Below are 17414 nucleotides of genomic sequence, written 5' to 3'. Positions count from 1 at the left end.
AAAAAAAAAATACTGTTTCCGGAATAAGTCCTCTTAGGCGGTTCACCAACTGTCAGCAGGTGGCTAGTCGACTGGCAAGCCAATAAACAGTTTTGCTGTCTGACATTTAAGCAGCAATTGACTGCATCTATCTGACCGCAGCTTAGTTTTTATGGTGGCGTGTCGTGTCACGTCACGTTAGATAACGTCCAGTGAAAAAGGAGTCCTCCTTGAATGACTGACTTCGCAGTTGCGTGGCTAGCTAGCAAAGAGGAGGGTGGGGACAAAAACTTCAGCCTCGCCCAGTCCGTAGCTTTATACCAGCAGGCAGCTACTCTCTCGGCGGTGTGAGCACCCACACCTCTAAATTCGATACTTATTAAAGGGGAGACTGAAACCCTCGTGTCAAGTAGGCGAAAAGAAGCAACCATGTTCAGGAAAAACTTGAAGAAGGATCCCGAGCTGTTTCAGAACGTGTCGGAGGGACTGCGGCGGCTTTACCGGACCAAACTGTTCCCGCTAGAGGACACGTATCGATTCCACGACTTCCACTCCCCAGCCCTCGAAGATGCCGACTTTGATAACAAGCCCATGGTTCTCCTGGTCGGCCAGTACTCCACCGGGAAGACCACATTTATCCGGCACCTCATGGAGCAGGACTTCCCCGGTATGCGGATTGGCCCGGAGCCGACAACAGACTCTTTCATCGCGGTGATGCACGGGGAACAGGACGGGGTGATACCGGGTAATGCCCTGGTTGTCGATCCCAAGAAGCCCTTCCGCAAGCTCAACGCCTTTGGTAACGCATTTCTCAACAGGTAAAGCCAGTGAGCAGGACTCCACTCTATCAAAGAGGATATGAAAAATTATATGACTCCCACCACTACCTCCACCTCCCAGGGTTATTCATTACTCTGTGAATGAAATGAATGGGGCTGACTCGAATTCTCACTTTAGTGCTGTTGTGTGTTGAGAAACTGTCATAATAACACAGCAGCCCTGATTTTAAATGCACTCCTACATGTTCTTACATGTACGACACGTTTCAAGGTACATTCTCACATTATGCTGTTGCACAATCTTTTAAAATGAGCCGAGACTGTGAGGGTTTTACCTCTTTCATCATCTTAAAAGAATGCTGGTGTTTTGTGTCAATAGATGACAGATGTAGCTTGTATATAAAGCAGAGGGTTGGAAGGTGCTTTCCAACACCTTTTCCCACTAGCCTTTCCCTTTCGCTTTGTATCATATGCTACCAATCAAATGATCTTCTTCGCCACCTGGCAGAGTCACTCTTGGCTGACCATTTTCTCCCAGTGTGGCCTCTTGAACTTAGAAATAGTTGAAGGTTATATTGCTAGGGAGCATGCCGACCTTGTCCTGTCCTCAGCTCATGAAGCCATAACTTTCATGTCCTATGGCATGGTAAACCAACTCCCTCATCCGCTACCTGTGACCTTTTATAGTCCTATCACAAAGGATTAAAGGCGTGGTTATCGATTTTGACTATTGTAACATACTTTTTGGCACTACTAGACTGGCTTATGTGAAGTTGGTCAATTCTAGTCCATGATCCAGATAACGAAGAGATTATGGGGAAACACAGCCACTCCCAAAGCATTATTAATTACTTTTATATTTGTTACTCAGCTCATGTCCTAATCCAACAAAAATGTCCCCCAGCAAACACTCAGATGACTCAGAAGTATTCCCCTTGTGGGTCTTTTACCAGTTAATGCAATTTAATTATGACAAGAATGCAGAAATAATCAAAAACAGCAGAATAAAATTAAATAAATGGCATAGAAAACTGATTCTAGGGTATTCTTTCAAACCCAGAGAGTGCCAAGGGCAGCTCAATCTTTGAGTGTTTCATTGAGTAAATGCTCCTCCCAGCTCAGAGTGCAAGTGAAACTGCACAAGCAATGTGCAGTGAGCCAGAGCCAGTGTGACGTTTCTTAAAACAGTCTCCTAGGTGCTGGGGGGCTTTTGGGGGGGGGGCAGAATTTGACATCATATGTCAAACATCTGATTGCTGATTATGTCATTTCCTGTAGAGGATGTAGGTATGCCCCCCTTCTCTGCCTGAGTCGCACCCTGAGTGGGATTAACAAATAATGCACAACTGAAAAACTCTGGGACAGTCATAATACTTGTTCTGTTATTAGTTTCAGGGTATTATGTGGGTGTAGGTAGGGTAGCGCAAACACTCAACTTGACACTTCCCTAGCTGGACTAATTTCCCATTATCTCATGACAGCCCTTCCTTTATTATTGTAGAGTGTTTGGTTTATCTCGCATGAGTGTCAAACCTTTGCCAAGTGTCATCACTCAAACTTGAAAATGTGAAGTAAGAATAGGGGACTCTAAGACTTCATTGGTCACTATGGCTTTATTACTGACTTGAAGGGAAGACAGATAAGATTTGAACAAAAGCTATTGTCCGTTGTAGCATCATTTGCCAAACTGCTGGAAACAGTCCTGCGGTATTGTGGGACTTGTGGTAGTCTTTCACTTCAGTGTGCATCTCTGTCTCAGAAGCATATGCAGACATGAGCGGGCATATGCTGGTTTAGAGCTCACATGATCACACACAACAGGATATGTGGGTAAGACAATAGCAGGTGTATGAACTGTTTAAACAGCTCACGTGGCATTTAGCCAAGAAGTGGCCTGCAAGTTGATGAATTGATTAAAATTTTCCACGAAGAACTGGATGTAGATAAACATTTAGAACCAGGCTGACTTCTGAACCATACTTCTGAGGCCAGTTTTCCATTTTCCTCTCAGGAAGTCAAAGAATTTAGCCTGGTCTTCAGCTAGGTAGGTAATATCAAGGGTCACATTGGTAATTGACTGAATGAGACTGTCAGGGCAGCTTCTCTTAATAGCTCTTAACTATAGTCATTCAAACTTCAGATTAGCCTTTAAATACCAGGCTCTCGGTATAAGCAGTTATTTATGAAGTGAGTAAACAGAAATCAGTCATGTGATCCTCAAATGCAGAGCTTTCTCTTGGGTTTTCTAAGCCCAAAATAGTAGGTAGCTTCCCAATTTTGGTGGTTTAAAAAAAAAAATAGAATTTATTGAATTGTGGTTGACCTTTCATTGTTTGTGCAGTGATACTGTTCTGAGTGTTTCCACAAAAGTTACCCAGTTTCTTTTACACCTAGATGAGCATGCAAATGTTTTAGCTCTTCTTCCCCTTTTATGTTTAATTCAACTGCAGTCAGAGCCCCTCAGTGTATGTCAGTGCTTTCTGTAAATGTTTAGTCAGTAAAATCGGAGTCAGCAGAGCTCAAGTTCCGCACTGGCCCACCCCGGCCCACATTATCCTGCTCCGTCCTGTACTCCTCCAGGGTGCTGACTCTGCACTTTGTTGTGATAGCGGCTGACACACGTACACTCTTATACAGAGGTTAGCATGAAGACCTGTGTAGGTATGTGTGTAGTGAAATGATTGATTCACCCACACGAGGCAAGACTTCACAGGAAGAAGGAAAAGTCACACAGTTGTAACCTGCTGTTTGCATCTCCAGCAGTAATGACAGATACCCCGTTTCCTCTTCTCTCAGGGAAGTTGAGGTTACGACGTGAGGGAAGGTCATAGGTCAGGAGGTCATTAGCTGGAGCCAGATTTGCTATCACAGCATAGGCTTGATGTCTTTTACACTGTGGTGCATTTCCCACTTTCTGAAGATATAGTGAAAAACTGAAGGATCTTTGATATGCTAATGCACCGTCCCCCCTCGTCCCCTTGGGCCCTCCGTTTCAAAGAATTCCAGCTCAAGTTCATTGGAACATTTTTTTTTTCCTGCTAGCTCTATGTGGAAAAATGTTTGGATAGATGGCTGAAATGGAAAAGCTCAGCCAAAATTCCTATTGGGAATCACATGCCATCAGCTTTAAGAGCGAGAGAGTGAAAAACCTGCACGTTTGTTATCTTTTTGTAGTTTATTATTGTAACATTAATACACAGGAAGCCCTATTCTTATATTTCTTTAAGTTGCTCTTTGTGGATTTTTCCTTTCCCTGCTTTGTTAGGGTTTTATCGTGTGTGTGTGTGTGTGTGTGTGTGTGTGTGTGTGTGTGCGTGCGTTCTCAGCGCGGTCACAGCAGGAATGTAAAAGCACGATTTTTTTTTTTTTTTTTTTTTTTTCTCCCCCAGTCTTATGACCTGCTGCTTCTGAGCTCATGTTGTGAGTATCAGTTCAGTTTGACTGAAAGGGCAACAGAGTGTGAGAAGTAGTACTCCTGACTGTGTGGTGTCTTAACAATCCCCTTCTTTGTCCTGAGTGGGACAATGGGGGTGTATGCAAAAGCAGTCATCTACTTTCATTCTTATATCTGTCTGTGTTTGAATTTCTTGGCTTCATTTCTGTTTAAGGGCTCACACTCGGCTTTAAAATTTAAACCCCAGTGTCCCAGCTTGATGAGAGTATTGTAAAGTGAATTATGCCGCACTGGGAATGACTAAGGCATATAATTTATGGCTTATCATGTATTGTTCATATGTTTCCCTTATTAAATATTCTTACCTCAGTGCTGACCTAAAAGCATGGCTGTCACGCCGTTTGGAAAATCTGACTGTATAATTATGTAGCCTCACTGTTGTTGAGGGCAAAACATCCAAACTAGAGCTGAAATAATTAATCAGCTTGTTGAACGACAAAAAGAAATTACTGCTTTGATAAGCCATTATTGATAATAAGCAAGTCTTTAAGCAAAAAATGTGACACGTCCATTCATTTCATCTTAAAAATATTGAGTCAAATGTGTTAAAAGCAGCAGTTGGTAGCAGTCTTTTACAATAACCACACACTTTATAAAGCAAATGATTAGTTGAACATTAAAGGGCAGATGTAGAATAACTGTTAACTTCAGAAATGTACATTTTTAGTTTACCTTAAGGCATCAAGGATTTGTAAAATGAGATTGTAGCTGTCCTCTAAACCCCAGCTTTGTCCTGTTAACAGACTCCTATTTTATATTAGTTTCAGGTTTCTTCCAACAAGAAAGAACATTATTTTATTCTTGAGATATTGTTGCTACAAAGTTCAAGATTAATGTCTGTTTAATAGGAGTTCTATGTAAGCATTCTCACCTAACCAGTTTTGTATCCCTCTCTCCTTTTACACCCCTCTGCCTGTTATTCTTGATCCAATCTCTCCCTCTCTCTTTCATAATGCTCTTTCACTTTCTTTTTCTCCCCTCTCTCTGTGCTCTGTCTCTCACCCCCTCCTCCCCCTCTCTACCTCCTTGGCAGGTTCATGTGTGCCCAGATGCCTAACCCCGTCCTGGAGAGCATCAGCATCATTGATACTCCTGGAATCCTGTCAGGGGAGAAGCAGAGGATAAGCAGAGGTCTGCCTCACATACATCCAGTTTTCCCACCTTTCACATACGCCTTGTTTCATGTTCTTAAAACTCTACCACACCACACCCACTGCTCAGAACCCAGAAACAAGCGCAATCAGAAAGCATTGCATGTATGCAAAATAAAACCACAGGAAGTGACAACTTCACTTCTGAAAAAGAAATGTTGAAACAACAAACATACCCTCCTTTCCCCAAGCCTGTTTCTGTTTAGCAAATGCACTGCCAATTTACTGCAGCAGTTTGGCTCACTGTGTTGTCAAACCTGTATTTAGCTCCTTTAACACCTCTAGGTCAATGCCTAACCAAACAGGTTACATAAATCTGATGGAGACCTCAACAGCATGACAGTGCCAAGAGGCCACATAGCACTTTTCATTCTTTGTAGCTCTTCAGCGCCTTTAAAGAAATTGTCTGAAAGGGAGAGGAGCTAAAACAGAGCTGAGGCCCAAGACCAAGGCCCGGTATAAGATAAATAAGGACTATTTTAAGCAAAGCTCCAGGAATAAAAAGATATAGTAGGGAATAATTATAATAGATTGCATTTAAATCCCTCTTGTTTTCTAATCAGACCTAAAAAGGTATGAAAAATTGCGTCCTGCATTACCATTCTTCCTATTTTTATTTGCTTTATTACTACTTTTTAAACTTGATTTACCTTTTCTGTTTCCTATGTACTATTTATCACTACAGATCTGAATCATTTCCCTGTACTCTGTGGAAATAGATCAATTTATATTTTTATCTGCATGCTTCAGCAATGCTTCGACCTGCAGGGTCATTTCAGAATTGCCACATACGCACTTTTCTTGTAACTTTTGATGATCTTACAAACAAAACATAGCCTCTTCTTTTTTTCCCCCCACCTGCTCTGTGTGTTTGAGAGGAAGCACATATATAAGCACAGGTTTTCTGTACAACCCAGAGACAGGAAGTGGAGTAAAATGGCAAACATAGCAGAGTTTCCCAAGACTGCCCTCCCCTTATCCACTACCGCCTGTGTTTGGCAGCTTCTTTACAGGCTGCTCTTTATCGCAGTTGTTTCCTGTGAGGCACTATATGAAGAAATGGGGGGAAAAAAGAAGACTATTAAGCTAAATAAAGAAAAACTGATTATGTAATTAGCCTGTAGAAAGAGAAAGGCCAGAGAAACTGACAAGGCCAGACAAGCGACTGTAGACGTAGAAACGGATGTGCACATCTGAGTATGAATAAAGAGATTTGGCACACGGAAAAGTGACCCTGACTAAAGACACGAGGACGCTAAATCTGATGTTTCATACCTTAAACAGCTGTATACATACAGCACATACTCCTACATTCTTGCTGTCAAAGAGACTGTCCTCCGCATACACACTGTCTTACAGACATTATCCTCTCCTCTGTTTCTGTATAAACATGAATACAATACGGTACTGCAGACATACTGTACTAACTGTGTCATATATAAACACAACTGATTGGATTGTGCTGCTCAACTTTGACGGTCATGTGTGCCTCACCCAGAATAATGGCAGATCTGTTTTGTACCAGGCCTACAGGAAGCTATGATATTATTTCAGGTTTCCACAGATTGCTACGTCTCTAGTTTTTAGTGTAGATCCGCATTGCACAATTTCAAATGTGCAGGCTGTTTACATAACTTCACAATTACAAAAGTTTTCAGGAAAAAAATCAGGAAACGTGAAATTGATTTAAGTATATGGTGCTTTTTTTATTGCATAACACTTGGACTGTGTTTATTTTTGATTAGGTCAGCATGTGTGGTTCAGTGCTTGTTCCTTAGTAAACTATGAAGTGGCAAAAGCTATAGTAAAACTGGAACTAGGTGGTGTGTTTTCCGACAAGCAGTGCTGATGAATTGACAATGATATTTTAATGCTATTTAGCAAAATTAGAGGGGACTTGTTGCCCTTTTTTTCTGTCATGTATGCGCTCCTACATTGGTGGGAGCTCCTGTTAAACATAGCAAAGGACTGAAACAGTCAGCAAGAAGTGCAAGTAAGATTATACAAGACTGTGCAATGAAAAGTAATCCCTGTATGGCAAAATCTCAGGCAGTGTTTTTTTTTTTTTTCTGCTCTTGGCTCTTTATATTGCCACAGAGAGGGGATGTTCCTACTGTGGTCACCTCAGACACCAGTCTCCTTCTGTGAGCATAAAATCCCCCCCCACCTGCTGTACAAACCTTTGCAAGGCAGCCAGTCAGAAGAGGGATGTCTTAAAGAGAGAGAGTAAAAACAGTTTGTTTCAGGCAATGGATGAACTGGGGGCTTGCACCAATGACCTGCATAAATAAACTAAACTGACTCGTGCAAAACTCTACTAGAGTCTAAGAATAAACATCTGGAGCTGGAAGTGAGCATAATAGGTCCACGTAAGCAGATTGTAAATACATTTTTTTAAAAAGGCTGAGCCTGCCACTATTAAGAGATAAAAAATAACACTTAAGGATTATTCTGAAGAAGAGGATGTCACTTTCTGGAAATATGTCCTTGCTGTGAAGTAAATGTGCAGCAAACAGATGTTTAAAGCTGGTTGTTTCTGTTGGCCTTTTGTTTAACAGACCTTGGCATATCGCACAACTTTATGCTAAGTCCTATCTGTTGTTTTATAGCTGCTGTGCTGTGATATGGAATTCTGTTTCTCGAATTCCAAACTAGTCCTTCGACTTTCCCAGAATTCTGAAAGAAAATATGCTCAGGGTTTTTTCCAATCATCTGCTCTCTGTCTAAGAGGCACATGATTTTGAAGCCATGAAGTCATGAGTGCATGGCTCTATCCCTTCATGTCTGTGTGAATAGTACAGACACAGCAGTTGTTAATGCTATGTGTTCTAAGTCAGCCTTGAGCAGCTGCCTCTCCGATTCCCTGACATGTGCGTTTAAAAACAGACTTAAGATGGAATGAACAAATATCCTCATCTGGCTCCCACTGGGATCCTTAACTGCAAGCAGTCCCCCTTTATGCCCCTTTCACATGTTACAAGCATGAACTAATTTTCCAGTATCCATCTGCTATATTCATCCAGACCTTGTCATTTTACTTTCACTTTTACTCTCTGTGTTCCCTCTTTATTCTCTTTTTATCTCCATGTCTCCCTCTTCGTGTCTCCATCACAGAGTTGCTCTTTTGACCGTATCTCTCCGTTGCTCTTTTGTATACATGTATTTGGACAGGGACAAAAGCCAGCCATGTTGGAATGCATGAGCTGCAGATCTGCCGTCAATTGTGCAGCTGCTGCGATGAGCTTTTAGAGCGACTGTCTCATTGGCTCAGAAAAGAATGCACACACTAATGAAAACCACTGCTCTCTTCGCTCCTACCTCCTCAAGTCCTTGAGGCAAATGAAAACTTAGGGGGGAAAAAGCCAATTTATGCAATCTGACTCTGCCCTGAGTTTCTCAAATAACCAAAGGAAGTGAATAGTACAGTAAGTTTCTGTGCTCAGGCGGCTATAGAAGTGTGTGTAGTGCACATTCTGGTCAAGCTATTCACTTTTTTTTTTTTTTTTTTTTAATTTAAAGATGTTACAGTGTATAACATTTTCAGTTTAACACCTTATATCAAGTATGTGTCTTCCTGCTTTCTGTTGATCTTTCGTTGCTTGGTTTCTCTAAGGCACGTTGCAGAATCTGCTGTGTCCAGAGGTCATTTTATTCCTGAGGCTAAAACCTCCAAAGAAAAAAGCTTTTAGCCAGTTCCACAGGAGTCACCCACCCTTCAATGTTGCAACACAATTTTCAAAATGTTTTTTTGTTACATTGATGGTTCAATTGTTTGTTTTTAAAGGGTCAGAAGTACTAGGTTATGTCAGACAAAGTAACAGGCTCTGCATTGTCAACCTCCCACGGCCTGCTGCAGGCCAGAAAAAAACATGTCATGCTTCAGATTATCCAGAGGGACTGTGGTTTAAACTTACCTTTATACCACTCTCTCTCTGTCTCAGTAAAGCAGTAAAGCCAGTTAATCAGTAATCAGAGGAAAAAGACCTGCCTCTTGAAATCCCTTATCTAAACATTACCTGGAATATAAATATGTGTAGAGTCCAAAACTAAACTTCTTTAAAGATGCAAGTTATTGGAGTTTCTTTCAGGTCAGATGGCTGCCACACCGTTGCACTTGATGTGCTCAAGTAGAATATGAACAAACATTGGAAGATAATAGTGCACACTGATACCCAGGACAATGTAGCCTGCTATGTGTGTCACTGTGAGCTTATCTAGTCATGACAGTTCTTTATCACTCCCCATATGTTAACAGCATGACACTATAATAATTCGTAATATGGCTGAATTTAACATGTACTGTCTTGTTTTTGTTTTAATGGCAATGCATCATCTGTTTGGGGAAACTTGATTTCAAGCAGCATACACACCTACCTAAGTTTTAATGTTGTTCAGACCTTATTGTAGACAAAAGGTTTAGAGCTGGGAAAACAGTCCAGTTAAGAAACCCAGTAATGCGACATTTAATATATTTAAAGATGTTTCAAAAAGCTTTTCTTTACTCTCTCCAGGGTACGACTTTGCCGCTGTGCTCGAGTGGTTCGCTGAACGCGTGGATCGCATCATCCTCCTGTTTGATGCCCACAAGCTGGATATCTCTGATGAGTTCTCCGAGGTGATCCGCGCACTCAAGAACCATGAGGACAAAATGCGCGTGGTGCTCAACAAGGCAGACCAGATCAGCACCCAGCAGCTGATGAGGGTCTATGGAGCGCTGATGTGGTCTTTGGGTAAAATCATCAACACACCTGAGGTGGGAAGGAGGGAAAAAAAAGCCCTTTTGTTGTTTTTGCTTTTTTTGTTGTTGTTTTTTACAATTCTGTTTTTGACTGAAGATTTGTAACGCTGTGAGAATTATTTCACTCTAGCCTCGTAGTAATCAAGTGTTAGACACATGTGGAGCAAACAAAGGATGTTACTGTTTCAGAGTGAAAGCCAAGCTCCAGGCGAAGGTTGGATAGCTTTTCCAACGTTATCAAGTTCTCACTTTACCAAGGAACTTAAGAAAAAAAAACACCTTAATGAAAGTGAAACGCGGATAAAATACCATCCATGTCAAATCCCATGTCCTAGCTGATATCACGTGACATAAGCACTTGTGATTTTTCCACCTGAATACTGAGTTAATGTTTGATCCAGAGCCATATTCATAAAGTGATCCCAGGGAAACCTTTGGAGCATGCAGATAATTACTCATTGACTTTGATCTGTAGTTCATATCCTGTTTGAAGGATTAACACTACAAATCAGTCACATTTTTAAAAAAATGTACTCCTGATTAACTCAGTCTTACACTCTTTTCTTGTTTTTATTGTGTTGGACTATATAAATGTTTTACTTCTGTTTATAAATCCATGAGAACAATGTCACATATGTGGCCTGTGAGAGAATTTCTTGCCGTGGGTTTGAGCTGTAAAGTGTAACCTGATGGAGATGAATGGATATTAACTTGGAAAACCTTTATTCTAGGTGGTGCGTGTGTACATTGGGTCATTCTGGGCACAGCCCTTGTTGGTCCCGGACAACAGGAAGTTGTTTGAGGCGGAGGAACAGGACCTTTTTGTGGACATTCAGTCGCTGCCACGCAATGCAGCTCTACGCAAACTTAATGACCTCATCAAGCGAGCACGTCTCGCCAAGGTCAGTATTAAGAAAATTAAACCCTGTGGCCCAATGCAATGATCATTGCACAAAGCACCACATTCTTTTATACCAGTGCTTGAGTAGCACCTATGCTTCCTTTAAAGGATAGGCATGGATACTTGGAGAAACGGCACAGGTTCACCTTTAGAATTGGTATGGATTGGTAGGAAATGCATTTTAAAAAATTCAGTGCTATACACCACCACTAGTTCTGTGGTGTGTGATAATCCACTAGTCACTGATGGATCATAGGAGTGTCTATAGACAAGCTTAGAGTTCAGCCTGCTGCTCTTTTCACATAGAGTGAGCTCAGTGCACATGGCAGTTTACCGGCGTTAGGTGTGCGTCTGCATGAAACCAAGCTCACCACATGTCAACCAGCAGCAGCGGTGACATTACATCTGGGGCACAGGTGACAAATAACACTGTAATAGTATAAACTAAGCTTTGTAGCGTTCACATCACAAACACAACCCGTTGAAAGTACCAGTATACTTTTTTTTTTTTTTTTTTTTTTTTTTTTTGGCATATTTTTATAAATGGTATATTTAAAAAAAAAAAAAAAACCAAAAAACAAAAAAAAAAAACAAACCATGAATTATAAATAATAAATAAAAAAAAAAACACAGAAAAACAGCACTGACCACTTTCGGAAGAAAGCCTGCGATGTCAGAAAACACATTTTATATGCATTTATTTACCCTGGAAATATGCGTCACTGTGTTCTGTCTCGATGTAGTATGTGTTACTGTGTTTTTACACGTTCCAGCCATAGACCCGTCCTATCTTCTTACATTTTGGTGGCATTTTTCATTTAATTGTACATTTTTAAAGAAACCAAAAAGTAAAAAAAAAAAAAAGGTTGAATTTTTTTTTAAATGGATATTTCTGTCACAGATTACCATTCTTAGACTTGGCTGCTGAGTTTAATTTATGTGGTCATATTTTCACTCTCTATTCTTTTTAAGCCCCTGTCTTATGTCATTAATAGGGTGACACCAAAAAACAAACAATCCCCACCCTGCAACTTAGTGTTTCATGTTTAAAGTCACCACAAGCAGATGTCAGCCCAGTGATATGTTTGAACATATGTCAGTTTTAAAACGACTAATACAAATTATAGCACAGGGTTTATCTATTTCTGCTTTTAGTCAATATGTATATATCTGAAATTTAAAAATACACTGCAGACATCCATTTTAAATCTAGTTCCCTTCATTTGGCCTTCTGCCTGATTGAAAAGTCCAAAATTCAGATGTTGTAGCTCTGAAATGTTTAATGCAGAAGTCCAGAGGGTGCTAAGAATTTCTGCTTTTTCTCTTATGCATTCAGGTGCAAGCTTACATTATCAGCTCTCTGAAAAAGGAGATGCCGAGTGTGTTTGGAAAGGACTCCAAAAAGAAGGAGTTGATTGCCAACCTGGGGGAAATCTACCACAAGATAGAGAAGGAGCACCAGATCTCACCCGGAGACTTCCCCAAACTTGATAAAATGCAGGTAAGATTTAAAAAGGGAAAAAAGAAAGAACTGAAGCACTTCCCTGACAAAACTGAAGTGCTGTCTTGAGTTACAGATCTGATGAAAACACAACTCTATTTTTGGAGTGTTGTATAAAGTGTTAGAAACAGGCTGTTCAGAGTAGAATGACCTTCCAACCTTTTACTCTTCACATCTTTGCCCTTCTTTCCTGCTCTTGCCCTCCAGGATGGGCCAGGACGGCGATGAGATTTATTTTTCCTGGTTTGTCAGGAAATCCTGCTTCTTGTATGTTGCTCCCATTGGTAGCCATTGAAGACTGATCTATTTCTATCACCAATTCCTGTTTTCTCTCAACCACCTTCATTCCCTCAGGAGCTGCTAAACGGTCAGGACTTCACCAAGTTTGCTTCACTCAAACCCAAACTGCTGGAGGCAGTGGAGGACATGCTCGCCAATGACATCGCACGTCTCATGGCAATGGTCCGCCAGGAAGAGGCCTCCATGCCCAGCCAGACCGTCAAGGGTGGAGCTTTTGAGGGAACCATGAGTGGTCCCTTTGGCCACGGTTACGGTGAGGGTGCCAGCGAAGGCATTGACGAGCTGGAGTGGGTGGTGGGTCGCGACAAGCCCACGTACGATGAGATCTTTTACACCCTCTCTCCCATCAACGGCAAAGTGTCCGGCGCTGCCGCCAAGAAGGAGTTGGTGAAGTCCAAGCTGCCCAACACAGTCCTGGGAAAGATCTGGAAGCTGGCAGATGTGGATAAAGATGGCTTCCTCGACGACGAGGAGTTTGCCCTGGCCAACCACCTGATCAAGGTAAAGCTGGAGGGCCACGAGCTGCCTCCCACGCTGCCAGACCACCTGGTGCCCCCGTCTAAACGTGGGACGGTGGAGGCCTAGATGCACCCTGCAGATCATTGATGTCAACACAGGGCTCTCCAGGCAGTGTCTAACTTCAAGAAAGAACGGCAGCACCTGGGGTATTTTTCACCAGAGAGAGACTGGAGGGTATCTGGGGGTTGGGTGGGAGGGAGGGCGGGTCCATCTTTGTGAATCTGGGGATAATGTTTAGTGTGTGTGAAATAAACGGTGGGAGAGGGGTTTTATTTGCAGACCGATAGAAGGACAATTACCAAACTGATGGGTAGCTGGAGGTCACACGATGAGGTGGAACATGGATTTATGCATCCTGTGTAAAAGATGTCTTACAAATATACACTTCATATTGTTATATGTTGATCCAAAGAAATCTAGTTTTTTTTTCCAAATGGGAAACAGAAAGGAAATTAATCAAAACAGCGGTTAGATGTGCTTTATCTCTATTTTTGTATTTCCTCACTGTTAACTTTGACTCTTTCCAGAAGCTTCCTTTTTTATTATTTTGCCGGATAAATAAAAAGGAATGCTTGTACCATTCAAAAGGTTAAGTGGATTTGTATTTAATATTGCTATATCACATTTAACAGTGGTTTGTCAGAAGAAAGCTACTTATTAAAATGGGGGAAACACATTTAAATAAATATGCTAAATAAATCTTAACTGATTCATAGTTTGGTGCTTTAAATTTGTAGTGGTTTTCTGTTACCAAAGGTTATGTCAAGGACTGTGTCACCCAGAGGTCATCCAAAGGTCATCCAGAGACTATTTAATGTATTAATTTAAATTGGTTTAGTGTGCTTTCCTGCCCTCTGTAGGCTAGACAGAGTCAAAGCAGGGGGCTGGGAGGACATATAAGGTAATTTAGCCATGAAAGTGGCTTCTGCCTGCACGTTTTCAAGGACAAATTGAAAATGGTGGCGAAGGCAGACATGCTTGCGTTCTCTGGAGCTCTTACACGACACGTGGAGACAATTTACAAAAACTCAGTCCGGGCTCAGAGACGAGCACAAATTGTAAACAGAAAGACAGGAAACACTCTCCAGTGAGCCTGGAAATAATATACACTTTTATTCGCCTTATAAATCTGTGCGACTATATAACCTGAGCAGGCCTAATGTAGATGTCAGATGTCAAAACAAGCAACTGAAGTATAAATAATACTCGTCAGGCCTGTATGTATCGGCTGTTTTCTCAGTGTTTGTAAAGGGAAATGCAGAAAGATGACTTATGCAATTCCAAGAGTTGCACAAACACATCCTCATACACTGCACGTCTCATCATGTTTGTTTGCATATTTTCCAAATGGCAGATTCATCGTCTCATCTGATCATTTTATGTAACTGAATATCAGTTGAGAGAATCAGTTTACCTCCTAAAACACGCCATTACACTCACGGTCATGTGTTTCCATCTTATCTTAAAATTACTCTGAAACGCTGCACAGTGACTCAGTAAGTTATCAGCCAGCATAAGATACATGATATTTCTCCTCTGGTCCAGAGGCGCTCTCTTGTGTCTTCCTGAGTTATTACAAGTGCTGTTTCAACCAGTTGTAAGCAATTCTACTTTCCCACACCCTTCCAGCACATGCGTGATGGTGACAGTAAACATTATGTAGTTATTAGGAGCTGCACAGATTTCTAACAGGTCTGCTCTGTCTTAATTATCTTTATCTGCATTCTTGCCCCAAATTAATATAACCATCCTTTCTCTATGTCATTTACTTATTGATACTTGACGTGAATGGTTTAATGTATTGAATGGTAAAAATGTATTGCTTTTTGTGTTGTTACACCTTTAACATAAGTCATGCAGTTAGGCCCATAAAAGTGCTTTAACCATTAAGGCCTCTGTCAGTGCGCCCCAGGGTGGCTGTGGCTACAATGTAGCTGCCATCACCAGTGTGTGAATGGGTGGATGACTGGTTGTGTAAAGCGCTTTGAGGTCCTTAGGGACTAGTAAAGCACTATACAAATACAGGCCATTTACCATTTTTATCACATCACCCAGGTTCAGATTGAGCAGTTTTTTTTTTTTTGTTTTTTTTTTTTGTCCTTTCAAATTAACCAGATTAAAGACCTGCATTTGATTCCAAGTGTTGATCTTGGATTTAGTAGCTGTTCACTGGAACTAAACAAGCGAACAGCTACTAAAAATGTAAATAAGGTACACCATCATTAAGCTGAAACACCCAAATAAACCAATCGGGGAGAGAACACTAACTTTAATCTGGTACATGTGTAAAAAGTGTGACAGCACCGGGCTGCTCAGCACCACTAATACACCACAAAAGACAGTTTAAGTGCATGATTGGATTCAAAAACACTCATGAGGTAGGAATATTATTGTCAAGGGAGTTTACAACAAGGTAAATGAACAGATAAGAGATAAACTTGGTCCAGAACAGTAGGAAGAGAAAAGGCTTGTGATCTAAGGCATACCATGCCATCTGTCAAACATGGTGGAGGCAGTGTTATGACATGGGCGCCTAGTGGAACCAGGTCATAGTGTTTATTAATGATGTGACTGCTGATAGAAGTAAAAGGATCAACTGTAAAGTATGCAGGGCTCTACGCTCTGCTCAGATTCAGCCAAACGCTGCAAAACTGATCAGATGTTCTTCAGTGGCCCAGTGAGTCGCCTGTTCTCAGGTCAATAGCTTTTCAGCTATTCAAAACAAAACTGAAAGCAGTAAAGGCCTGACGCAACATCTTAACCATGAAGACCGCATCTGGTGATGTCCATGGGGTTTGTGGTCCAAATACTTACGGACATAAGCAGGATGCGCAACTTTATTACCTGATTGTACTGTTGGTTGCATCTCTGTGTCTGCAAACAAAATGAATTTAACCAAAAGTGGATGCTTGTTTGTTGTCTCCCATTAAAGAGGTAAAAACTCTTTTAAGATGGATTTCTTTTTGTTCTCTGGCACAAAAATGTTGTTGAATATAACAACTGTTGTAAAAACCACTGATCCTGAATTTCAGCCACTGCATCACTATCACAGGATAAAGATCAAAATACAAGCCTTGTCATTAAACTGATGCAAAGAGGGAAAAAGGATAACTAATAAAATTGGAAAGAAATCATTAGTTAAGAAACGTGACTGGATTATTCTGCCAATCAGAGATACCAAGAGATTCCTAAAATTTAACATAAAGCATAATTTGTGGCCACCTTTAAAATGGAAAAGAAATGCAATTTAGAAAGAATTTTTTTCCATTTACTATGAAAATATTGGAATTTACTGAAGCTCCTTTGCTTCTGATGTTCTTTTAATTGTAAATAAAACAGAGCCAAAAACATTTACTTCCCCCTGAAAAGTCAGGATCCTCCCCGGTTCAAGCAGATCATTTCCAGCTGGCAGCAGCTCCAGAGTTCCTCCTGTTCAGGTATGATAATTTACTGACAGAAAGCTGCTGGAATGCCCAGGCTGGTGTGAAGAGAGAGGCTGTTTGGCTCTGCATCCCTGTGCCTCTGTGCACTGTGTGTTTGGATAGCCGCTCTTCCACACTGTATATCTCTCCTTTACATTGTTTCCGTCTTCCAGCCTTCCTCTGTCAGGACGTCACCCTTTTCGCCTCTTCCTTCCTTGCCTTCCACTGTTTTCTGCTACTGCTTCTTTGTTTTTCATCTGTATTCCAGCCATGCCCCTGTCTCTCTTTCACTCCACGTCAACCCTCTGACATGCTGACCCCAGCAGGGAGCTGACTGGGTCAGGCTTATGTAACACAGTCATGTGGAAGCCCACTTGGAATGAAGCACCTGTAGCCTATGTGTGAGTACAAACTGTAAGATGTGCAGCTATTAAATACTCATCTTATATAAGTCAAGTCAGCATTAGTGTAGTTTGAACATCCTTAATGACCTGTGGAATAAACCTCATATATTGGACACTTTTTAAGATGTGTGCCTACTTTTTCTGCACACTGAATGCAATCTTTAAACAAGGATATCCGAAAAACTTCCAAAGGTAAAAGCCTGAAATCTTCACTTGCCTTTCTTGCCATCAAAATGAACCAGATCTGTAATTTCAATTACAGTTGA

General features: G+C 41.2%; 1 protein-coding gene across 1 annotated transcript; it reads left to right on the top strand.

The window, feature by feature from the left end:
- Positions 1 to 3: 3 nt before the first annotated feature.
- On the top strand, positions 4 to 14037 carry ehd1a (EH-domain containing 1a). Its single transcript, XM_082510050.1, has 6 exons — positions 4 to 797; positions 5246 to 5343; positions 9875 to 10116; positions 10833 to 11003; positions 12339 to 12503; positions 12858 to 14037. Exons 1-6 carry the CDS (start codon positions 409 to 411, stop codon positions 13386 to 13388), a joined length of 1596 nt encoding a protein of 531 aa, XP_082366176.1. The 5' UTR covers positions 4 to 408; the 3' UTR covers positions 13389 to 14037.
- The last annotated feature ends 3377 nt before the right edge of the window (positions 14038 to 17414 follow it).

Source organism: Aulonocara stuartgranti (assembly GCF_965226115.1).
Source record: "Aulonocara stuartgranti genome assembly, chromosome: 2".
NCBI classification, from domain to species: domain Eukaryota; kingdom Metazoa; phylum Chordata; class Actinopteri; order Cichliformes; family Cichlidae; genus Aulonocara; species Aulonocara stuartgranti.
This window is presented reverse-complemented; position numbering and strand designations above follow the sequence as displayed.

Bases quoted from the DNA above. Each gene is read 5' to 3' on its own strand.
- ehd1a (XM_082510050.1), top strand. From the start codon at position 409: ATGTTCAGGAAAAACTTGAAGAAGGATCCCGAGCTGTTTCAGAACGTG. The intron at 5,344-9,874 runs GTCTGCCTCACA...TACTCTCTCCAG, and splicing joins GAAGCAGAGGATAAGCAGAG to GGTACGACTTTGCCGCTGTG. The intron at 10,117-10,832 runs GTGGGAAGGAGG...CCTTTATTCTAG, and splicing joins AAATCATCAACACACCTGAG to GTGGTGCGTGTGTACATTGG.